The following is a 24,864-nucleotide window of genomic DNA, read 5'->3' on the forward strand; positions in this document are numbered from 1 at the left end:
TGGGTGTGATCCAAGGAATGAAGGCTATCTTCAAGAAAAAAAAGTATGCATATATATATATATATATATATATATATATGTCAATTAAATTTGTCCATAAAGACTCGATGGCAATGGCTGGAGCACATTTTGATTTTTGTTTTTCCTCTGCTGGCTCTCTCCTTCCTCCTGCCCTGTGCCCCCCGCGGGCGGGCGGGTGAGCCGGTGCGTTTACCTGACTGTGGGGTCCCATCATGCTGCTGGGATTGTGAGGTGGAGGCTGTGCGTGCGGCGAGGGCTGTGACCCCGGAGGACCCTGTGAGGCCAGACAGTAGAGGCAGGTTATAGATCACAGCACATGGAGAAGCGCAGAAGCTTAAAAGAACAAAAATTAAACCAAAACGCAGGGTGGCGGCGGGCGTGCGGGTGGGACTCTGGTTGACAGAGGTGGTGGGGCTGTCCCTTAAGTCCTGGTGCAATGTGTGGATGGCGGGCAGGAGGGGAGGCTGACCAGAACACTCACAGGGGATTCGGAAGAACAAAAAGTCAAACGAAGAACCGTCGTCAAAGCACAGAGGAAGGGGGCTGCACAGAGTCTACCACCTGAGCGGAGTTTGCCATGTTAAATACGTTGGTTGAGATGGGCCCCGGAACACAGTGACACACAGACATGATGCCCAGCAGCCACCCGAATCCAGTGCAAAGTGTGCTTTGTGCCACTTGAAGAGTTGGGGGAGGCCCCTGCCCTCAAGGAGCTCACAGTCTGGGGGACAGAGTCACCGGTGACTTGAGCTTTAGGGCAGTGGGCAGCAGGCACAGATGCAGAAGGACAGAGGCAGAGGAGCAGCGTGGTGCTACAGACTGAAGCAATGGTGAACCAAAGGCTTCTGACTGAGTGTCCACTGGGTGCGGGCAATGCCAGGGGTCTGTGGATCATGAATTCACCTGTATTTCAAATGGCCCCGAATGCTGACAGGGTCTCCATTCCCAACTGTTACTAATAAGGAAACAGCCTCGAGAGGACTTGGCCATACATACGACTGCTAAATAGCAGAGCCAGGACGAGAAGCCCCATGGCTTCAAGGACACCCCCTACCTGTGGCCTCCAGTCAGGCAGAGGCTGGGTGACAGGCTCAAAGACCTGCAGCTGCTGGCTAGGTGTGTGGGTGAAGGGGCCAATAACTTCTCACCAGGCAGTGGTGAGCCATCAGTAGCTCCTGGCAACGCCAGGGCTACAATGACCTCACTTCTGCAGGGATGAGACAAATTCACTTAAAACTATGGAGTTGATCAAACACATTAGTGGGTAGTGAGATCAATTAAGTGGGTTACAACCAATATTTTTCTACAAGCTGAAACATTAAAAATAAAATTACAGAGCTTTGTGTGTTTTGAGGTAGGTTATCTTTCACAGACCTTTATTTTAGCATAACCTATTCGGAGAGATACAATGCCAAAAGAGATTCCTGCTGCGGAACACAGCCGAAATGTGTGAAGGAGGCTTGCATTCCCCCAGGCCACTGGGAGCTGCACTGAGGTGTGGGGACACACCCCAGTGCATCCTTCTCTACTCTGGACTGTGCTGTTAGCTTTTGTCATTTTTTGAAAAAAACTCAACACGTACATGGAGAATTGGTATGGATCCACTTTTAAAAAGCAAAAGCACTATGCAAGTAGTCTTCATCCTCCGTTTTCTCCCCCAAAGCCAGGCCACCACCAGGCTCTGCTAGCTGGGGGTACACAGCTCAGAGCTGGCGTTGCAGAGGAAGGGATGGAGACAGAGAAGGAGAGCTAAGCAGGACACTGAGAGCTGCACAGGAGGCTGAGGGCACCATGGACGGGCCTGGGAGCTTCTTAGCTACTCAAGGGGCTGCTCACTTCCGGAAAGCTTGAGGAGCAGATGTTCCCCTACCTGCCACGCTACTAATTTCAACAAGTGTGTGTCTTTCTAGCGGCTGCCAGCAACGGCATGGTTTGTTACCATGAGCAATTTTCTTAATTAACAGACATTAATTAGCCATTTAGCAATTTTGCAAGCATTTGTTTAGCGGCTTTCCTAAACATGAATACCACTGTGATAATGGCACTGATTAGAGGGTCCCCTAATTAACAGTACAGGGAAGGAAAATTGAAATCACATAAATTAAAAAGGGAGGGGAAGTTAATGAAGGCGGGACATATTTGCACCTGCAAGTCTTTTGTACCGTGAAACTTGGGTGTAATGTAAACAAAACAAGATAATTTGAAGCCAACCCCCAAAAAAGAAAATAAAAAGAGGAGGAGAGTTCAAGGGTGAGGTCCAGTTGCCAAGAGGGGCAAAGGCTTTCTGTCAGCTCCTTAGCTCCTGGCAACAAGGCAGTGCCTCCTCCCTCACCATACCCGTCTAGCTGCTGGCCAACTGCAGTGCCTTCCGGAGTGAGCAGCCTGGCACGAGGCAGGGCCCTCACACCTGTGTGCCCTATGGCCGGGAGGGCAGTACCGGCTGCTGCTCACCACTCACATAAAACCTAAGGCAGTGACCAAGTGTACCTGGCACACACGGATCAACACTCACAACCAATCTGAAGGGCTCACCCTGGAGACCCCTGAGGTTCAGAGGGCACAGCTGGTGTGCGCTCCATCGCTGCAGCCCTCAGAGGCTCCCTCAGAGGGTCTCAGTGGCAAGTGGGGTCTCAATGACTCAATACAAACCCAGGGAGCAAGGCTGGTCAGCGAGGTGCCAGCCTAAGCTGCCTTATCAGAGACTGGCTGTGAGTGAACAAAGAGGCTCTGAGCAGAGCTCTGAAGTCTCCCCATGGGCTTGCAGCTGGGTTTCAGAACACTGGGCACCAAGGGACCCAGAGCTGGCCAGCTACTCAGCACAGAGAAAATCCCATCATAGCCCAACCCTGCCCTTGTGCCCCTATTAGGTGTTGACCAGGCTCTGCTGAGAGCCAGCTCTACAGGCCAGAAGCAAAACCATCTCCCAGTGGGTCACCCATGTCCTGTGTCCCTACCATCTGTACTTAGCATGGCACTCTGTGCCTGGGCTATGTCCCTGCCCTGCACAGCCTGTACATCCTCAGGAGCAGAGAATGGAGGCCATGGTCAGAACCTATGCTCTGCAAGGAAAAAGACAGGCTTAACACCCTTTCCCAGGAGGAGGCAAGGACTCTACCACCATTCTCTTACGAGGCTGCAAAAAGTCCATCTCATCTTCCCTCCGAGGCAGCATTCTCAACTAGACCTTCAGTTAGACTCAGAGAAAGTGGACCTTATGGTCTTTTCAATTCATTTCCCTTGGGGGCAAAATGTCATACAGGAGGCAGACAAAAAAAGAAAGACCCTGTTAGAGGATTCTGACCTGTGTTGGGACGGGAGCCTCTCTCATCCTGAAGTCTGATAAGATGGGTCAGGCAGGTGGAGAGGGAGAAAGGAGGCCCAAGGCTGCTAGCCCAGATCTGTTTTCCCATGCAGGACACTTGAGTTTCAGCAGATCTGCTTAGAGTGCAGCTGCTGCAAGTTTTTGAGGGTCTCCAAACAAGTGAGTCTGGAAGGCAGCCTGGCCAGGACCAGCCTCAGGGGATGACCTACCCAGCTCATGAACTTGGAGGCTGGTTTTCTGTCACTGGTGCTGAGTAATATTGAGCCAGATGAGCGCAAACAAGCAGCCTCACCATACACTTAGGGAGAGCCGCAGCTGCCCGGCAGTCACTCATTCATTGTGTGGCCCTGACAGACTGTCATCTCTTCCTCCAATAGAGGGGGGACTTGTCCAAGGCCTCAGAGACCTAGCTAGCAGGCAGCTGAGCCAGGTGTCCTAACTCCAGCCAGGGCTCTCTTCACAACATCATGTCACCATCCCTATATATTTTTAAAAAGGAGAGCTTGGAAAGAAGTAGGTTTAGAACCTGGCTCTGCCACTGACTCCACTCTGTCCCTCTTAATGGTGAAATGAGCAATTAAGGTAACTGCAAAGATAGGTAAGGCCTCTGCCCACGCCAACTCACTCAGTCCTGGGCCCCTCCCAGTCGAGTCCATGGATCTCTTCACTTTGTGGCCAGTGAACTGGTTTCAGAAAGTGAAGCTGCTCATTAGGACGATGGAGTTACTGAACGGTGCAGCCTACGAGGGCCTGAGGTAGCTCATCACTCTACAAGCCTGTGAGTCCCAATTCTTCGTCCTACATCAATGTGTGGAGAGCCCAGAGCCCGTAAGACTGGAAGGGACACTGAGATATGGGTTCTGAACCACATGTGCCCAGCCAGTTCCATGCACAGGGCAGAGAGGCCCCAGACTCTTCTTGGCCTTGGCCTGGAGCTCCCAGGCCAGATGAGAAGAGGGATGTGCACCCAAGCTCAAACAAGCCTGAGTGCTGGCGTAACCTGCTAGGGACTCTGAAAGAAGCTGCCCTCCTAACTTCCCAATTGGGTAAACTGAGGCCCCAAAATGGCTACAGAATATAGGCCTCATCCCTCTAGAGCCATCAAGGAGCTTGGATGAGAACTAGGGTTCCCCCATGTCCCAGAACACTTTCCACTAAACTGCCCGGCTCTGTAGGGTGGTGGTAGACCTTATTCCCAGGGGGGACCCCAGTACAGGGAAATCCCTGCTCCTGAATCTTGCTAAAAAGGCAGGAAATGTGCCTTATTCCTGTGCAGCCTTCATGCTGCCCCAGACTCTGTTAACAGACTTGCCAATCTGTCTCAGCTGGCACCAAAATCTCTGACTGCAGATATCTGACCTCCACACTTCCTTTTTATCATTTTTCCTATAATTTCAGCACTGAGTAGTGTTACAGCCAGAAGCTTCTGACAGCCACTTAGGCAGGGCCCAGGAGGCTCTGTTGTGGGTGTGATTGAGGCAAATGCTTGGTGGTTTCATAACACACTGAGAGCTTAGTGAAAGGTCTTTATGGGCATCGCCACAATGGGGACAGAGTTCCCACAGTGGTGGATTGGAGGTCTCTGTGGAAAGGCTCTTCAGAACTGTCTACAGGAGCCCACCCTCCTGGTACATCTTACACCACCCCTGCAGCCACACTTGAGAGATGGGCTATGGCAGGTCAGGCAGATCTTCTTCAAGTAAGTGACATGGGCCTGGGCCCCAGCTCCTCTAGCATGTATGGCGAATCCAGTTGCCAACAACCCTGAGCTTGGCCTCCTGAGGGAACCGGAACCAGGCCACGGACACTACAGGGGTACAGGCCAGCTGACAGTGTGTGTGGGACAGGAAGTCCAGGCTCTATGCTCTCGGCAGGCTCCTGAGAGCCAGGAGAGTGTTCTGCAAACCGCAGAGGCTGCACCATTACTATACATGCCAAATCTGCCTTTTGTCCTCACAGAAGCCATTGGGAAAAGCGGACTTACAAGTTTTCGGGTGCCAAGAGAGAACATATTTTACATATCCCTCGCCACTGCTGACTCATGGGCACATGGCCACTGCTCTGAGGAGCTGAAGGGGTGGGTTACCGACCGACCGGCAGCGGGATGTGGGAGTCTTGCAGCACTGGTGGCCAGTCTGGTCTGCCTACTGGGCATACCATCACTTTAAGTGAGTATCAAACTACTATGATTATACACATGGTCAAAGGAACTCAGTAGACAATCCGATTCATTCCTTGGATGCAAGTGTTGATGGCAAACTTGTGAGCCCACTGTGCAGAGAAGATCAAGGTGTGACTGTGTGCCATGGACATCCTGCACCTGTCAGCATGTCTGCCTCACCCTCAGTCTCCCAAGGAGGGAGGCTGACCACCAGTGGGGTAGGAGAAGAGCAAGTCGATTTTACACACAGCTCATCACAGGTGATGGTTTCCTCATTTCACCCCACAGGAATGAGCTTGGCATGATCTTGGAGAGCTGTCTTTCAACCTTGCTTCAATCTTTCTCCAGGAAGACACTTTATGTGTGTAGGTCTGAGGGCTACAGGCCAGGGCAGGAGCTCCCAGCTTGAAAGAAGAGGGAGTCTGAGTGTCTATGTGCCCAACACAGGGCCGAGCCAAGCTGGTCCCCTGAAGCCCACCATCAAGACATTCCATGAGCCCGAGACAAGGGGAGCGGTCTAGAGGCCTGGCTAGTGGCAGTGCACCATCTTTCTGGGACAGCAAGGAAACAGCAGCTAGAGACAGCAGGCTGTACCATATCTCCCTTTGGGTTACCTTCCATTCACGCAAATGTCTGGAGTATCTCACGTTAGCGAGCCTCCCTCATGCAAGTTCAGCAAAGGCTCGCTGACCTCCTCCTGGGCTAAGCCCCAGCTGACCCCACCCCCCCACCCCACTCCAACTTTCTATGAACCCAGGAGAGTGAGTGCTGGGCAAATGTTGAGGGCACAAGGCCCCACAGTGTTAATCTGGCTCCCCTACTTCCCCCAGCCAGGCCCCAGAAGACATGCACGGGGATATACTCAGCAAAGGTTGTGCTCAACAATCGTGTATGAGGCACATCTGCCCCAAGGAGATGCAGAATCAGCAGCCCACAGTTTTCAAAACAAAGGGAAGAAACATGCAAATGAAAATACAGGCAAGCCAGGCACAGCGCACATGCCTGGAATCCCAGCCACTAGGAATGCTGAGGGAGGAGGGTCCCAAGTTTGAGACCAGCCCCGGCACCTTAGCAAGACCCGTTTCACATAAAAACAGGAATAAAAAGGCACAGGAACTGGAGATGTAGCTCAGTGGTAGGGCTCCCCTGGTTTCACTCCCCAGAACTTGGAGTTCCTCCATATGCACTGCTCACCTCTGGCTTGTGAGGATTCCATTACACAAGGGGGAAGACTGAGCTTCAGGGACGTGTGGCCACTGGTTCAGGCCCACGCCTGCCCCAGCCACGCAAGGTGGAGGGTCAGGCTTGGCTTCTCAGAAGCATAACAGAGGCTGGGGGCCGCAGGAGCATGGCCACCATGCTGGCTACAGTAAGCTCAGGACTGAATCTGGCCTGCCAGCTATTTTTGTAAATAAAGATTTACCAGAACACAGCATAAGCTTTACAGGGACACAGCCACATTCATCTGTGATCCACACACTGTCTGCAGCTCCCTTCAGGGACTGGATGGCTCATAAAACCCACATTTACTAGTTGGCTCTTCACAGAAAAATGTCTGCCCATCCCTAGGCCTGACAATAGGCCAGACTGAAGATGGGAAAAATGGGGTCTTTCTTTTAAGAGGAAACATAACAGTTCTATGCACACTTTCTGATTTCAACCTCAAGTCTCTAAGGCAAATGAAATTTTGTTTTTTGTTTTTTCCTTTTAGTGCCAGAGATCAAACTTAGGACCTTGTGCTTGTGAGGCAGGCACAGTGCCACTGAGCTGGCCCCCAGACAAATGAAATTTTAAAACCCCTTGTTGTCAAGGAGAAAACTCAAGTCCAGTGATGTCAAGGCCTTATCAGAGCCAAGATTCACTCTCATGGATGAATGGAATGAGCAGAGGCCCAGAGGCCAGTGAAGCTGTATTATTCTGGCTCTCACTGACTTGCCTCAGAACAATGCCTGGGCCTGGTTTGCTTGCCTCTCGTTCCTGAACAACAGTAATTTATCATCCCAGAAGAAGAACCAGCATGCTGGTTCGGCCCACAGGTTCCACAGTACCTCCCTGCTGACCATCTCCCCAATAGGATCTTTGCCTCAATGCAATGGGGGCTTGATTTCCTTCAGCAAGTTCAAACTGGTGGAGCCTTTCCTGTGGAGTGAATCCACAGGGGAGTCTCTGGGACAGCCAGCGAGGAAAGGGCTGTAACCTGAATGGCCATGGATAGGTAGGGAAAAAGTCAGGTGACTTCTGGATCCACCAACCCAGGGGCCTCCCTGCGGGAGACTAAGTATGTGTGTATGTGTGTCTGTGTGTCACACAACTGGATTCCCTTTTCAGGCAAAAAAGAACATGCAACAAGATCAAGAACCAGTGGGTGGAACCCACTGCTACCTGGCAGTCAGTTCATCTGGCCACTGGGGACCAATTCCGAGGCTGAGTACATTTAAAGCACTGGAAACACATGGACAAGCAGCACTCTACCCTGGAGACCAGGATGTACCAAACAGCAGAGTGCGACTTAACAGGCAGGGACAAGGTATACATCAACAAGCACAACATAGTCACATGTAGGCAGGACCCTGAGGGATGAAGAGGTGTTCTCTTCAGGGTGGACAGAGAATGGAGTCTAGGTGGCCAAAAGTGGGGAGGGGGTGGGGGTGGTTCTGGAGGACCTTACATTCAAGGTGGCGACTTCAAGCTAGGAACACATGGTCAAGAGAGGCACTCATGCAAATAAGTGGCTATCAGATCCTGTGGATCAGGAATCACACATCCATCTTGTACCCTTCTGCCACTCAAGCCAGAAACAGAGACTTAGGGACACTGGAAAACAGTGAGTTGTATGGGGTACTGATTCTCATTGCTTGCTGAATACATGTGTGTGAGGGAACCCCTTAGATCTCATTTCTGAGTGGTTCCCAGCTCGAAGAAGTCAGCCCCCACTCATGGTGTGAAGGAGCTGAGGCCAATGATCAGGAGAGGGTCTTCCACACCCACTCCCTGTGATGCTCATTTATGGCAGGGTCCAGATGGGAGACATCTCTCTCCATGACCTCTACATGCTGCAGAAGAAGCACGCTTTGGCTAAGTGGGAAGTCACAGACCCCTGATCTTAAACCACTCCAGTCCCTTGGAATGCAGGGGGAACACATGTGCCTCGCCAGGACAACCAGATCCTCTCCCCACAAGAGACTACCTTTTGCTCTGACGATGGATAGTGCCACAGATGAAGCCTGCTGCTGCCCACCACTCGCCCCACGACTTCTGCCACTGCTCAGGCTCCACTGTTAATCATAACACAGTGAAAGTGAAGTGCAGGCTGAAGAGGCACCACCTTGTGCATGAGGAGAATCCCTGCACTACCTGATACCATCCAGGTCACACAGTATGCAGCCCTCCTGGTCCATACCCCATGTAATGATTTGGCACATAAACTAGGGAAGGTCTGCAGGCCAGGATGTGTGGCCACAAACCCAGACAATCCCATTCAACCCCAACTGTCCACTAAGCAGAAGAGGGCTAAGAAAAGACCAGGAAAGTGGGTGGGGGTTTTTCCTTTCAGTCTCGCAGCTCTCTCAGGCCTCTTCTGCCATGAGCAGTTTGGGTAATGGCCCAAGACCTCTTCTTCCTTCATCAGATCAGGTAAAGCAACCAGAGGGAACAAGGCCAAGCAAGAACCAGGACTCTGGGGATGCACAGGTAGGGAAGCCTGGCCCACAGCCACATGAACAGCAGGTAACTATCCTTGGAGAACTATGGTGGAAACAAGGAGTAGCTGTGCGTGCTCCTGGGAGAGCCCAGGTGGGAGGCTGAGCTGTACACCCTCGCCTGTATGGAGGGCTGCCTCACCTGCCTTGCAGAGAACATGGGCAGGTCTGAGGCACAGAGTCAAGTACTTAGTCTGGTGATGAGAACCAGCCCTTACCAAAGGCAGCTGCTGAGTCAGGCTGTGGCTTAGGATTCTCCTATCTCCTGGAATCCTTCAGGAACCCCCTCCATATCTGACTCAGCCTTCCTTATTACTCCAGTCCCAGGGAACTGCCCCTCCCAGGCCCCCAGGAACCCTGCCGGATGCTGAGGGCTCTTCACAAACTCCATAAGAAGTCATCTGGCCTTGGATATGGTCCCTATTTTTTTCTTCCCTCAAAGGCTAGGTTTCTTCTGCTTAGCACTGCACCTCCACGTCCACTTCCTACAACACTGCTGGGTACTGAGACCCATAAGAGAAGCCCACTTCCCTAGAACAGACCTGAATCCCAGATCCTTTCTACAACTCCGGAGCGACTTCTTGGATCAGATACCCCAAGGAAGAGGAACTTAATCAGAACTACCTGCTGGGCATCTCTTTTTGACCATGGGGCAAACAGCTGTTAGTATCGTCTCAAATAAAACTGACCTGAGGACACAGGGGCTTCAAGAAGGGGAGGAGAGAATTCACACAGACTAGTAGAGGGTCAGAGGCAAGTTCTGAGCAACAGATCTGGCCTTGTCCTGGGGACCATGAGCTGATTCAATAATGGGGACCAGCGGCAATGCAGGCCCATGAGGCACTCCAGAGGCCTTTCTAAAAACATGGGTCTTATTGTAATGGAGGCTTACCATAGAGAGGAAGAGTACTTGGAAGAGAACATACCATCCCCTGACCTGGGGTTAGGCTGATCCGAGTTTGACCTGTGGACCACAAACATCTGGGGGCCAGGAACTGCCTTGCCTTTCAAGCCTGGGACCCAGCAGGGAAACACAGAAAGCCGTCACTTATGAATGCTGGAGAAATGAAAGCCGGAATGCTGGCCGCTCAGAAGAAGCCCCAGTGCATAAGTCCATTCTGCCTCCTATTCTCAGCATCTTCCCAAACTCTGCTACAACTGACAGCAGCGAAGCAGGTGAAACTGCTCCTGTTCTATAGGCTGAGAAAAATAAAACTCCAATGATGCTCTGGTGAAATCCATTAGAAGCAGGATTCAGGTACTCAGGAAAAGACGCAGTACCCTGGGGGCAGACAAGTCTCCCTCAAGCTCACACCATAAGCCTGCTAGAAACAGAACCGGAGGCTCCTGGACATGCACCCCACTTCCCTTCCTCCATCTACGCTGGTGGCACCTGCTGAGTGGGTCAGGGGGTAGTATGAAGGAAGGCAACATGTGAAGGGCTAAATGGAACCTAATATAAAGTGCATAGCAAATTTTCAGTTGAACTAAGGGTTAACCACCAAAAGGCCACGAACGGGAGAATTCTTTGAATGTCTCCTGTATCAGTGCCACAAGGATGTGCTCAGCCCTTAAGATTCCCTTCTTTAAAGAGAAGAAACCTGGTGGTGGCTTTTGCTCGTGGATAAGCTGGAGGACCTAGCCTTACCCTACCCTCTAGCTCACAGAAAAAAGAAAACCAGCCCTATAACACCCAGCCACCATCCAAAAGCCAGCAAGTACCAAGATTTACCCAGTACCAGGCAGCAGGCAGATCTCCATTAGCATTATACCACAGTATCTTCACTAAGGGCCCTAAGACAAGGCTTTCATCACTTTCAATTATCAGATGGAGAAACTGAGGTCCAGAGAGCTTCACTGACTTTCTTATGACTACCCGCTTGCCCACCCAGGATATGTGACCCCAGAGCTGCCAAGAAGGACAACCCATCACAAAAGGTGAGGCAGGGATGGGGCCCAGCTTTTTCCTGCCTGAGGCAGAAAGAGCGGACAAGCCAGGGGTCAGGCTAAGAGCTCCTGACCAAGATGCTGGGCTTCTGCCTGATAGTCATCACAGATCCTGAAGTCATTTGGTCGTAAACCAAAACTGAACCTAAGTACACGTTTCCATATCGTCAGTTCCCCCATGGTAACAGAAAACAAAAAACAACAGCATAGTTTCAAAAGCACCACCAAGGAAACAGTGCCTCTGAGGGCTGGGGAGCTACTCAGGTCAAACTCCTCTCTCCAGGAGTTGTGCTCCAAAGGCCCTCACCTTTGCAGTCTCCCTGACCCAGCTGGGTACTCACTCCTACCTTGTATAGAGTGGATGTGGTGTCCCAGGGCTGCAAAGCCCAGTAACCAGCACAGAGCTGGTTGTATCCTGTCCCCTGCTCTCCAGACTCTTTCCCCACCATTCTGCTTTTAGCAGGGGTGTGGGAGGGTGGTTTCTGAAAGGAAGCTCGGTGCTGGGTTTCACTGACTCCAATGCCTTCCCTTTGGGAAGGGCGCTTTTCATAAAGACTGCTGGGGAGTGGACACGGTGGACTCCATAAACCTGAAACTCAAAACAGTGGGCCCTACCACATTCCCAGTGCTTAAACAGTGCCTCACACTGCACTGTTGTATGTATGGTCTCTGATCCTGATCCAAAGCCATTGGCCCACAGCCAGCCCAAATTTTTCCCCAAAGCAGTTACGTTTCTCTGTGGTGTGAGCTCTTCTTGGGGTCCATCCTGATCTGGGTACTTCTATGATGTGTTACTACAGGATTCTGGGGAATCTCCTTCCTCAAACCTATTCTGCTAGAAGGGCTAAGGAATCTGACCTTTTTTACAAGCAGAAAACCCTCACCACAATCCACTGAGACAAAGGTGGAGCAGGAGCAAAGGAGTTTGAAATGGAGATAAAACAGCCCCACCCCACGGGGGCACCCCTAGGAGAGGCTCTAACAGGGCAGGGGGAGTGGCACAGCTGGATGAGCTGGAACACAGCAGGAGAGAACTTAAGGCTAAGAGAAAGCCAAGTGTAAGCACAGGTCCACAGATCCGAAGAGGAGAGGACAGACCGTGGCTGACTTCAATCCTTCCAGCATCAGATCCATACAGGCCAGACGCAGGAGGTGGTTTACAGCTCTTGGAAGAGGAGACCAGAGAGGGGCCAGGAGCAGGAACAAGACCAAAGCTAAGCTTCCTAGTTAGCCCCAGGGTCCCATCACTCCACCCAATCCCCAGGAGGAAACCCCCCAAAGGAGGGTGCAGGGAAGAGGCAGTGTGCAGCCCGCGAGCTGTGTGGTGCAGGGCTGCTCTGCGTTAGGGGGCAGTCGAGGCCCGCAGAGCCGCCAGGGCTTTGTTACCAGCAAATCTCCCAGGCGCTGACTGCTGATGCATAGCTAACCGGGAGGCAGACATTGATTTATGTTCAACTTTCCATTTCATCAGTGAGAGTTAACAGTGCTACATGTGGAGTGCACGTTTTTGGAGGGGGAGGGGGCCTGAATGTGTAGGCACAAGTATGTCCACAAGTGTGCACACCGGCATGCGCACCATTCAAGGCCACAACTTTTTTTTTCCTTTCTAGGGGGAGTGAGGGGGGCCCAAGCAGCCACAGAGGCAGCCTGGCACGTCAGGAACAACCTTTTGTCCACCGTTGCTAGGAGCCCTGGTGCCGGTCATCTGCCGCAGGGCGACGTTAGGCACCAGGCTGGCGGCTGGGCTGGAGCACAGCCTGACCTTTTTGGAGGTGGAGCTGGCAAGGAAACAAGGCCTTCTTCTCTGTCCTGCTCCAGGGATCTTCGCATAGGGCAGGATTTGGGGGTGAGGAGACGCAGACCTATAGACCACAGAGTAGCCGGTACCCCTCGCTAAACAGAAAGGCAAGGACACAGACATCTGGTGCTGGGCTGGGCTCAGACCAGCCTGTCCTGCTCCCAAGCAGGGGCTTCAGGCTTTGAGCCTGGGGCTGGCTTCCATCTCCATCACAGAGGAAGGGTGGCTTGAACAGGTGGGGGAGGAGGGGGAGCAGCCGTCCCCACCTCCAACTGTGGCCTGGAGCCCAGCATTTGGGGCATCACGCCTCCTCTCTAATCCTTCTCAGCAGGGGTGACCCTGCCTTCTGTCACTGTGGAGGCCAACAGCAGGGCAAAGGGCTGGGGATGCTTCTGTCCCCCAGAGAAAGCGGACATGGCACCTGTGTCCCTGCTCCCTTGAGGATCAGGGAGGCACACAGGGAAGGGGCTGGGGTTGGAGGGCAGGTCCCAGAAAGGTGGGGTTTGTTTCCCAAAAGAGGGGTTCTACCTAGAAGCCATGGACTTCACTGCATTATCTAGAACCATCTGCTTGAGTAGATCCCCATGGCTAATTTGAGCCTGGATTTCCTCATCTATCCAGCAGAAATGCTATGAGCTCTGGGGCCTACCTTCTAGGGCTAATGAAACCATCGGAGACACAAGGGGACCCCTCTTATAGCCTGGAGAGTCCTTCCACCCAATCCCAAGAGCAGTCGCAGAGTCCCGCTAGAGCCTGAGAGCCCCAGCAGGGTGGGCTGGACGTGCTCAACAACACACCTGCCTCTTGCTCTTCCCACCCCCATGACCAGACAGAAGCCTGGGCCTCCTCCCGGCTTGCCTCCTGCCCAGCTCCAAAGTGGGTACCAAGGGCCCATGAGTCACAGGCAGGGTAGCACAGGCACTTCTCTCAGCTCCCCAGCCTGTGGCCAATTCACCACACCAGCTTCAGCCGCTGCTGGGAGCTCTGCCCCTCTAGTAAGCTTCCTGGCTTGTGTCGCTCCCTGCTTGTTAGGAACCATCCACGCTCCCTCCGTCTGTAAGTCCTCCCTAAGTGTATCCCTAGCTGCCTTGGGCCAGCCCTGATCATCTCCTGGACCTACCCTCATGGTCTAGCCACCCTAAACTTGGCCCTTCTCATTGGCATCCTGCCACACCCCTGTCTATCCTGCCCCACTCCCTGGCAGGCCTCAACTCAACTGTCAGCCCCCTTTCACGCAGGGCCCGCTAGCTGCTCCCTTGCTGCTCCACAGCATTTAGCCTGCCACCACCATGAAGTCACTCCCTGCCACCTCCACTGAGCATCCAAGGGACCACACCTGACCCACAGGTAAACAAGCCTGGCCAGGTCTCACATGGTTTAGGTTCTGGCTTCCTCCCCTGCCTGCCTCATCATGGGTCAGGTGGTGATCCCAGCCCAGTCATCAAGTCCTCAGTAGGTGTGGGCACTGCAAGTAAAAAACCCAGGGTGGTTCGATTCTTCCCAGGCCTAATCCTAGTTAGGAATGAGCCCTTCCTGCCTGCTTGCTTCCTACTCCCTGCTTCTTCTGGCAGTAAAGGAAGTAGGAACCGAACAGCATGGCAGCAGCTCTTAGGAACTGCCAACAAACCAGCAGTTGTAGCCACAGGCATATTCGAATTTAGTGGGCTTTGACCTCCCTGGAAACACAGTGCCCAGCCCAAGGCTCACAAGCATCAAGGCTCTCTGCCTGGTTACCAACACTGGCAAGTAGCTCACTACTTCACAGCAGAGTTGGCAGATGGTGGGCACATCTTCCCTATGAAGACGCATGGCTGCCCTGTTCTCTCTAGAGGATCTGGGAGCTGAAGCTGAAGCCTCAGAGAGGCAGGGGCAAGTCTCCTCTACTCAGCAAAGTGTCAGATACTTCAGACAGGCATCAGAGCCCTCTTGAGGCTGCTTGTCTCCTGGGGAATCCCCAGCTCCGTCTGCCAGAGACAGGAGAGGAGGTGTCCCCATTAACTGCAGCAGTAAAGGCTGAGGGCCCCGCATGTCTCCTCCCTTGTTGGCCTGGCCACTTCTCTGGTTTCTGGGCTATGCACATGGCTTGCTCTATGTGGTCCTCTCCCCACATGGATAGAGGAGAAGCACCTGCAACCTCATGTCTGGGTACGTGGGCTTAGATGGCAGGAATAAGAATTCACTAGAATGGAGAACATAATTGACTACCCTGGGAGGAGGACAGCCTGAGCTTTCAGAAAGGGAGCTGGGCCCCTCAGCTGCCCCAGGACTGTTTTCCAGAGAAGGCGCAGTCTTTCACCTTATGACCTCTGCTGGGCCTCTGCAAGGCCAGCGTCCATGTCCTTGTGATCAGCTACTTCCGGAGCGCTGGCTACAGTGCCCTCTCATCCCTGCTTCCTCAGAGCCACCACAGCAACCATGCAGGGACTGCTTGGGACACAGATGTGGGCCAGGCATTAGTCAGTCCAGAGGATCCAGGGGTTTCTTGCTGCCCCGGGGACAAAGCCCACCTTCTCCAACAAGGTCTAACAACTGCCCGGTAGCCTCTCCAGTGTTCCATCAGGCGCCAGTCATCACTCACTTCATTCTAGACATCCACCCAGGGCTTGTTCTTTTGGCGAGCAGGCAGCCCCCCACCTCCCTCTCTGGCTGTGGGTTCACCTGGCTGATTCAGTTCTGGCCTAGAACCAAGCCTGGTGACTTGTACATCACGGGTGGCCAATGACCACACTAACTCCACCCGCTGTCTCTCTAGGATCCACTCCCACATCTATGAATAAAAAGGGCCTGTTTGAGGTAGCAAGTAAATAGACATTTTCATGGTAGACATCACTAACTGGTACCTGTTGCATGACTCAGAGTCACTCTCCACAGTGTTCCCAGCAGCCACTGCGAGTCAGGCCCAGCTGATATCTGAATGGAAATTTATTTGCTACTTCTGAGAGAGGATGGCCACAGTCTGTCTCTCTCTCCCCCCGACATTCAGACATGGGGCCTACACTTGGACTTCTGATTGTTGTGGAAGCACTAGAAAGCCTGGATTGGTCTCCAGCTACAGCCCTTGGTTGATAATGTGGGACAGGCCATTCACCTTCCTGAGTCTCTCTCTCCTAACCAGCCACACCTCCTCTGCAGAAAAACACTGTGGTCAAAGTGAAAGCAAGCTGCACATTTTAAAACACGACACAACTGAAAACAATTATTGGAATTTAAAAACAAAACAAGAACAAAAACAGCCTGTACCTAGTGCTCTGTTCCTTGTGACCCCTGCTCTCCTGTAATTCCCCAGCTGGGGACCTAGAAATCCTTACTGGACAGCATCCCCAGGGGCCAAGGAACTAAGAATCCACCCAGACCAGTGGGCCCAGCCAAGGCTGAGCTGGGTTTGCCAGATGCACAGCCTAAGTTAAACTGCATGGGGGTGGGGGTGGGGCACTGCTTGATTATGTAAAATCTGCCTGGATCCAAAGCAGAAAATCAAAGTTGGAAGGGCCCTTAGAGACCATCTGGTCCAGTCTGCTCTGTTTCCTGGTGAGAAAATCAGGGCTCAGAGATGGGAGCCTCTTGCCCAAGGTCAATTAGCAAGTGTAGAGCCAAGACCAGAGTACCAGTCTGGACTCCCAAGCCAGCTTCCCATTAAGACATTTCCTGGTCCAGAATGCTGGATCGACGGCTTTAGGCCTGGAGAGGCTCCTCTCCAGTGATGTGAACAGCACAAATAAACTCAGTTCAAGCACGCACCATGGCCCTAGTACATGCCAGCTACCGGGGAGGCCAAGACAGAGCTTTATTTTGTTTTGTTTAAATAACAAGGAATTAGAACACCCTTGATAAATTTCATGAAGACCCCCAAGAACCCCACAGTACTCCCCAACCATGAGGTGTGGTCAGATCAGTTCCTAAATCATCTCCCTGCCAGCCTTAACTTGATACCAGGTATCTCATCACATCATACCGCAGGATGAGACAGGCATTGCCCACCTTAGAAACATGGACACCAAAGAGGACAAAGCCCACAGAGTCTGACATGTGGCTGCCCCAACCTATGGGCAGGACAGCTCTGAAGCCTGGCAACAGGGGCCAGAGATAGGAAGTCCTATGTGTTGCTTTCAGAGGGGCTGGGATGGGGAAAACACAGCTGCTCCCTTACCCAAGTCAGAGGCCCCACTGGCTTCTAAATTTAGGTCTAGGAGTGGTGCAGCCCTGACATGAAAACTGGGCTGCTGCTGTGGGACTTGGATGGCCACAGCTGAACCAGCCTACCCAGAGCAAAGCTCTCCCCATGACAGCCGCCCGCCAAGGCGGTGGCCAAGGAGGGGAAGAAGTACAATTGTTGGCAGCAGATAAAGCCCTCGATATCATCTCTCTATTTCCCTTCTAATATCAGAGTAGCCACCTGCAAGATGAGTGAGGGGCAGGGTGGCAATCAACAGCTAATATTCCTGTTGTAAGCCAACCTGCTCCGGAAATGGGCTGCCACGACATTCTTCCAGAGAGATGCCCTTTCCCTCAAGGCAAGCATCCAGCCCAAGTGGTCAGCGTCATGGCCAGGAAGGACAAGGCTGTCTTGCCTGGTCCCTCTGAATCCAAGTGATGAGAAAATGATGCTACCAAGTGAGGAAACAATCATTCGGAGCCATCCTGGCTACGCACAGAGAACAGGACATGCAGCTCCCTGCTGGATGACCCAGCCAGCTCTGGACAGTTCACCCTGACTGGGTGACACAGATGATCTCAAGTCAAGAGGGTCCAAAAGTCACCTCTGCTTGATGGCAGCTTACAGTGGCTAAATAAGGATAGGAATTAGTCTGGGCTTTCTGATCATACAACCCCCAAATGTCACAGGGGAGGGCCGAGGAAGTATGTCCAAAATTAGGTCTCGACCATGGACAATTATACTAAAGCAGGAAGTTGGGAGCTGCCCACCTATCAGGCAGACCTGTTCCTTGCCCTAGACTCAGGGAAAAACAAAAGTCAATGACCTACTTTTAAAACCTCAATTGGCTATTGTCCACTTACTCCCACCAGAGTGGCCTCCACAGATACCTGGAGACCATCAGGCTGCACACAGGTACAACGTGGTACTCGGTTCCTAGATAGACTCCATCTGCCAGGCAGGGAGGCCACAACGTACACTTATGAAGGGCATCCCCAGCATTATGGATGAGGACACCTGAGCCCAGTAAGAACTCCCAACCGGACTGAATCCCAACAGGAAAGGCTTTCAGATGGGCATGCAATACCCACCTGCTGTGGTCAGGAAGAAGCTGCCTCTGGTGTGGGAGGTCGGATACCCACCCCTTGGCTTCCTTTAGTGCAGAGCAGCAGCCAACCCAGCTTCTGTCTTTCCAAGGGTCTTTCTCTTGGCCCCTCTTATGTAGGTCTGTGGTCCTACCACAAGCCAAGGCTCTAGTGATATTTGGTATGATCTGACCTAGAGCTTCAGACCCTCCACCTGTCTCCATACCTTGGACAAGGCGACAGTTCCAGCAGTGTGCCAGGAATGGATACAGATACACACTGGGCCACCTATATACCCTCAAGTGCCATTTCTACATCCCTCCCCTCTCACTGCCAAGGTCTTGGGTAACTTGCTGCTTCTGTTTTAAGGGATACCCAAAGTTCACTGGTGTCTTTCTTGTCTTATGAGCAATACGTTACAACCCTCTTCCCCTAATATCAACCAAAATGTGAAATTTTCAAAAGTCAAAGCATTTTCTAGGTCATCTCCCACCAAGGGAAGCCCCTGACCTTCCCAACAGGGGTCTATCCTGTCTTTGTTCAGTATTTCCAGTGCCGAGGAACCCCTCATCCCCCAGGGCCACCTGCTGGGTCACCACGCAGGTGGATGAACATGGGTGCTACATTCTCCCTGGGCTCTGCCTCACTGGCCCCAGCTGTGCATTCTTGGGCTTAGACGAGAACTCTTTGCCCCACTGTCTATGCCACAGCTCTTCCCATATTCTTCTGTGGAGTGCCAGACTTTCAGAAGGCATGGAGAGTCGGGCACAATTCTGGAGCTTGGCCCTGACAGGCTTGGGCAAATGAGCAATGTCACAATCAACAACTTCATCATAAAAGCTCCTCCCAGCCCTGCACACTGACACCTCGCCAAGATGGCAATTCCCAGTACCAATCTGGTTTAAGCAGAATGAGCCACCAGGAGAGAAGGGAGGTGCAGAAGGGGTGGTAGCAGCCAACAAAGCCTGATTTCGTAGCACCCTAGAAAGAGCCCGACAAGGTATCCCAGAGAAGGCAGGGGTTGGGACCCACGTGGGATCTGCTCTGCCTGTGGTGGGCACAGCGTGGGCACAGATGCTTGTGGGATGCCATCTATGATCACACTTGGAAAAAATCAAGTGGTTAACCAGAGGGAAAGGATTCTGAGACCTGCCAGGATGGTGGGTTTTTTGTTTTTTTAGAGTAGGCCTAAGGTTTGTAGTTTGCACAGGCAAAATAAACAATGACAACAACAGCGGCAACAAAACAGAAACAAAGAACAGTTTACTCATTAAAAAAAAAAAATGAAAGAAACAAAGAAAAATTTTAAAAAGAAAGAAAAAAAGGAAAAGAAAAGAGCCTTTTGTTAAAGAAAGCTCCAAACTGGCACAGAAGCAGCCCTGCCACCTCCCCAACCAAGGGCAGACGGTGCCTCGCCTATGGTGCTGGTGTGAAGGAAACAAACTGGTCAGAAAGGACACCAAACGCAGGAAGTGTCTGTGTCCCCATCCCATATCTTCCTTCTTAGCTCTGGAAAGCAGGGAGAAAGCGATGGGAAGGGGAGGGTTTCAACCAGCACAAAGCAACTGTATTTAGACCATGGCAAACTGATCTCCTGCTCTCCTGCCTGCCACCCACCCAGCCCAGCAAACAGGAAGAGCACAGGACCCCAAGCCCAGCACATACCTGAAAGAAACCTGGCGGGATGGGGCCTCCGGGCATCCCATCGTTGGGGGGAATGTTGCCAAGCACGGGGCTCGGGGCAGCTGCTGCACTCTGTGGGGAAACAAGGTGGAGGTCAACGGTCAAATCCCCCAAGAGCCCCAGAGTTCCAGTTCCTGCACCACTCGCCCTTCCTGCCCACAACCCTCCTCTAAGACTGCCTTGCATGTGAAGCCCTCCCTCTTCCCCAGCTAAGCATCACCTCACCACCAAGGCAGCATGGGTACAGACTGAGCGATCAGAACATAGCCAATTCCCAGCTGTGTCTCCCACAGGGAGGCGATGACCTGCACAGCCTCAGTGCCCACCACCGGGCCAAGAATGGCGGGAGAGAAAGTGCAAGGCTACTCTGCATGGTACCTGGCAGAGCAGTTGTTGGGAGCCACCCACAGTGGCCATTATTGACAGTATGATGCCCTTGCCTTACCCACTTAGTAACTTCAAGATGCTTTCTGAGGGCAAGAGAAGCAATTTATAAATTCTGGCACCCTCTCCAAGTGGCTGCCACGATGTACACAACAAGGACAGAGTGAAGGTGGGCAAGTGTGAGTGTGCACTCGGCCCCCGCAGGCTCCCAGGGGCCCGATGGAGGGTTGGGGAGGGAGGTGCACATGGGGGACTATCGTTATTGTCATTACTTTTTTCTCTTTAAATGCTGCTATGCTGGCACCCACCTGCTACATCTGCCTCAACAAATGCTCCCAGGGGTGAGCAGACGTTGCTCTCCCGGCCTGGCCCCTTGCCAACAATCTGTGTCCAACCTGTTCATGTGACCGGCACGTCTATGCCTGGCTCTGTGCTCACACAGGCACAACTGAGACTGAGATGCCACACCCCAGCCCTGAGGAAGCTACAGGCCTGATCCCTGCTCTTCCCACCAACCCTAAACCTCCAGCTGCTCTTCCTGCAGAAGCCCCCTTCCATCAACTTTACTGCTCCCCACACTCCATCAAGGCAGAGACTGTGAAACTTGACATCGATCCTCTCCCAGGGCTCTGAGAGTAAGGCCCCCACAGTCAGGAAAAAGAGCGTCTCATTCATAAACACAGCTTCCCTCCTATGACTACCAGGAGGAAGTCACCTCTCCTTTCCTAACCTCAACCATAAAACAGGAACCAGAGCCCTAGCCTCCAACTCTGATGCGAGGAAATGTGGGACTCCCGAGATCACACTGCACGCGACAAAATAAACTAATACACCTGGGTCCAAACACTGCCATCTGTCCCAGCAAGTGGAAGAACAGGGGGAGGCCCGGCCACTGGGCCTTTCAGACTTGCTTCCTATTCACAGTGGGCCAGCTGTGGCTGCTTGGCTGGAGGATGGGAGGACTGCCTGGGGGAATGGGCTGTATTGTTCAAGCCAGGAAATTTCCGGGAGTGTGGGAAGGAAGACCACCCAGTGTGGGCACGAAAAGGTACCTGATACATCTGGAGTAAAGAGACAGGGTGAACTGCAGCTTATTTTCAGAAATACACCCTCTGTAATTAAAGAGACTGCCAACCACTACTCGGTTATGTGCTTACAAGTCTCAAGCACCCACAAACTACACGGACTTAGGTCTCTTTTCCCAAGTCCTAGGGCACAGGCCGACTGAGAACAGGCAGAAGATACCGGCCTTGCCCCAGCCACTGCCCCAGCATTACAGGGAGGGGATCATAAAGAAGTATCTGATAGGTTATCCATTAGCAACATTATTTTTCTTTGTGGTTAGTGGTTCCATGAAAATGCAACTTTTTGTGATTAGCAACCAACAATCATTCCTCTGTAGAAGGAGTGTTATCACTAAATGGGGTGAACTAAACATCAACCTGTATTTTCTTCAAGTTCTTTCAGATATGTGTGTCACTACTTGGCTCTAATTCTTCTTAGCTATACCATGATTTAAGTATAAGTAACTTAATAACAGACACTACATCATCATTTGCTAACTTGTTTATCTCTCTCTGGTACTGGATATTTTTACTTACCTGTTGATTTACACTGGACATATGGAGATCTATTTTATGGTAAAATGCTCGTGTCCTCTGTTATGTGGGTGTATGACTTTTTACACATTTAGATACAGGATAAGGATGTATTATAGTTAATAAGAAAAAACTTAAATACAGACTTGAACTCCCAAGCACACTGTTGCATTTCTTACGAAGATCCTTTGCTCTAAGATGTGGGTTTCCTATGAAACTGGAGGGAGTCAATGGTTCCTGAAGCTAAGGGCAGGTGGGCGGTCGCTGGTTCTTTAAATGAAATGGTCAGGGTAACCATGGTCCTAGCAAATGGGTGGAGTAATTCTCTGAAACCTGGGAGAGAGGATAAGTTTTGCTATCCTCCAATGAAGACCAACAAAGAAAAGCCATGTTACAATGACAATGGGGGCAGGAAGGCAGGGAGACAATTTTTATCATAAAGCCTTTTCTACCAGTGAAACTAAGTAGCTCTCCAGTGCTTATATCTGTGCCCTGGATTATGACAGCTATTGCTAGTCCTCTTTGATTATGAAGTGAACGTGGGTTTACAACAGAAAATGTAAAAGGGCAGAAAAGCAACAAATGGTGCTATTGGAAGGCCAAAGAGTAAGAGGGTAGGAAGGACCTAGAAATAACTGTTGCTCACACAACCCAGCCTAAGGAGATCCCTCATACACACTTGAAGATGGCTATCTGGGTCCCAGTCCCCATTCTCCTACACCTTAACAGCACAGACTGATTTATCAACTCCAGGACCCAACACAAGGTAAGGTATATAGCAGGTATTTGATCAGTGATTACAAGATGCATTATTCAAAGACTTGCTCAAACCTGGCCATCTAGAGCCACGCCTTTCTGGATTACTAGGAACTGGCTTCTCTTTGCGGTTTCCAGCTTTGAGTTAGCGTTCCATTAAGGCACTCAGCGAAAGGTCTCATGTGAGTTTTCTCTAAAAACACAAAACCCAAACCCCCTAACATTCACTGAGGCCCACGGCATACCACTGCGGCAGTGGGGTGCACAGGATGGAATGCCTCCTCTAGAGCAAGCAAGGAAAGAACACTGGATTCAGAAGCCAGAGGCCTCACATCAATGCAGATCTTAGCTGAAAGCCCACGACAGGTCCCTCCTTTTCTGGGGACTCGGTGACCCCACCTGTCCAGTTGGTGGCACTAGAGCAGGCAAACAGTGAGGCCCCTCTTCCGCTCTGCTTCCAGCCCGGTCCACACACCTAGAAGCAGCTCCTACAGGATGAGGATGACTTCTTTCCAGAAGACCCAATCTCCTCTGTTCATCACAGAACATTTAGAGATCAAAGCTTAAGCAGCACCCAGAGGGCCTACCTGATATCTGAGCCCACAGGTAATAATGGCGATGTAATGTACCCCGGCCCACCAGGCCTCCCCCAACATTTACCTATAAATGTGCATACACGGACTAAAAAGGCCTAGTCAACCAGAAAAGTAATTGGGTGAGTTGCATAAAAACGAAACATAGCAAAAACACAAACAGCAACAACAAAAAACTAATGTAAAAGGTCTTGCACAGGGCAACATGGCCCACTTGGTCAGCTGCCCGGTCTATGCCTGGGGCACGGCCACCTGAGGGACTACCTGAAGCTCCCCACTCAGGGTATTTTTGTTCTGAGGAGGACTGAGCTCACCATTTTCTAAAGGAGAGTATCTTTTGGGTCCCAGGATGAGATCACAACCACTGGTCTCAGGCAAAGACCCCCTCAGTCCCTCCCCGTTCCTGCACTGCATGGGACAGACGCAGGTCACTGTAACCTCAGGTGTTCCTTGCTGTTAGGCTCTCAATACTGAGTGGCACTTTAGTGCCGTACCAGCAGCCCCACCATAGGAGAAGGGGATCGGCCCTCTCCCAGCAGGGAAGCGAGATTTGAACCTGCAATCTGAGCAACCAAGTGGAACCTTGGAAGGCAGGATAAGGAAATAGAGGAGTCCAGCTCTGGGCAGCAGGAAGGATTTCTAAGCAGAAGTGGGCCCATGACCTCTGAGAACTGCACAGTGCCCCACCTCACCCTGTGCCAAGCACACTGATGCACTGCGGTCAGGCCCACCCCAATTCCACCAGAGCACCCAACACTCCACCACCATGGATGGCAATGCCTGCAGGCACAGGGGCTTCTCATCTTCCCAAGAGGACCACCCTGGAGTAGGTCTCTGCATTCACACTTCCTTTAAGAAGCAAGGGGCAGGAGATTCTCTCCTTCTGACCTCACCCCAAGAACCCAGCTATCCTCACCCAAACTAGCATGCAACCTCCCTAAAAAACAGTTCTAGGTACTCAAAGCTCCTGGAAAACAATAAAAGCAAGAGCACAGAGCAAACTGTGGGACTCCCGCCAGATCCAGCCAAGCCCTCCAGATGGATTTATAAGGCTGCAAAAATGGTACGTTGTTCTGCAAATCCCCTTCCTCCTCACCTCGCCTCCGTACTCAAGCCTTGGCGTGCAGCAGTGCCAACCACATGTAAACCACCAAGTGTAACCTTCCTCAGCTCAAACTCAACCCAGGCCGAATGGCCAAGGGCCCAAGCATCGGGGGATATGAGGTGTGTCCTGCTACAGGCGTGGCCATGTGCACATGGCTGGGACATGCAGGACTAGGAGAGGACAAGGACACCTGTCGAGAATGCCCCAGGGAGGCTCAGGACAGGCTTCAGCATTCTGCAGAGTCCTGGAGTGGCCCGGCCCCGCTGGGGCCAAGTTTCCTGGAGGAAATGTTAGCAGAATCATCCACTGAGGATGGAGATGCAGGAATGGAGGGATGGGGGCAACAGCATCACCCAGGCACAAGGGCCAAGATGGAATGTGGTGGGGTCTACAGAGGGAAAGGAGAGAAAGAGACCTCTTGGACTTACAAACAGACCCCAGCACAGGATGTGTCTGGGAGAACAGCAGCTCTAATTCCATAGCATGAAGACAACACAGAGCTGCTGCTATGTAGAGGGAGGGAGGGAGAGAGGGAGAGAGGGAGAGAGAGGGAGAGAGAG

General features: G+C 52.0%; 1 protein-coding gene across 6 annotated transcripts in view; it reads right to left on the bottom strand.

Annotated features, from left to right (window-relative positions):
* The window catches only part of Ssbp3 (single stranded DNA binding protein 3), a 121,240-nt gene that overhangs the window by 22,877 nt on the left and 73,499 nt on the right, over positions 1 to 24,864 (bottom strand). For 4 of the 6 annotated variants that reach the window (XM_033767775.1, XM_033767774.1, XM_033767778.1 and 1 more), the window contains 2 exons: positions 19,851 to 19,940; positions 215 to 295 (listed from right to left, as the gene is read on the bottom strand). In XM_033767775.1, coding sequence (XP_033623666.1) covers positions 215 to 295; positions 19,851 to 19,940 — 171 coding nt within the window. The remainder of the gene's footprint in view (positions 1 to 214; positions 296 to 19,850; positions 19,941 to 24,864) is intronic. The other 2 variants (XM_033767779.1, XM_033767776.1) reach the window with 1 other exon arrangement.

Source organism: Fukomys damarensis, unplaced genomic scaffold, assembly GCF_012274545.1.
Source record: "Fukomys damarensis isolate Sample0158 unplaced genomic scaffold, DMR_v1.0_HiC HiC_scaffold_23, whole genome shotgun sequence".
Taxonomy (NCBI): Eukaryota; Metazoa; Chordata; class Mammalia; order Rodentia; family Bathyergidae; genus Fukomys; species Fukomys damarensis.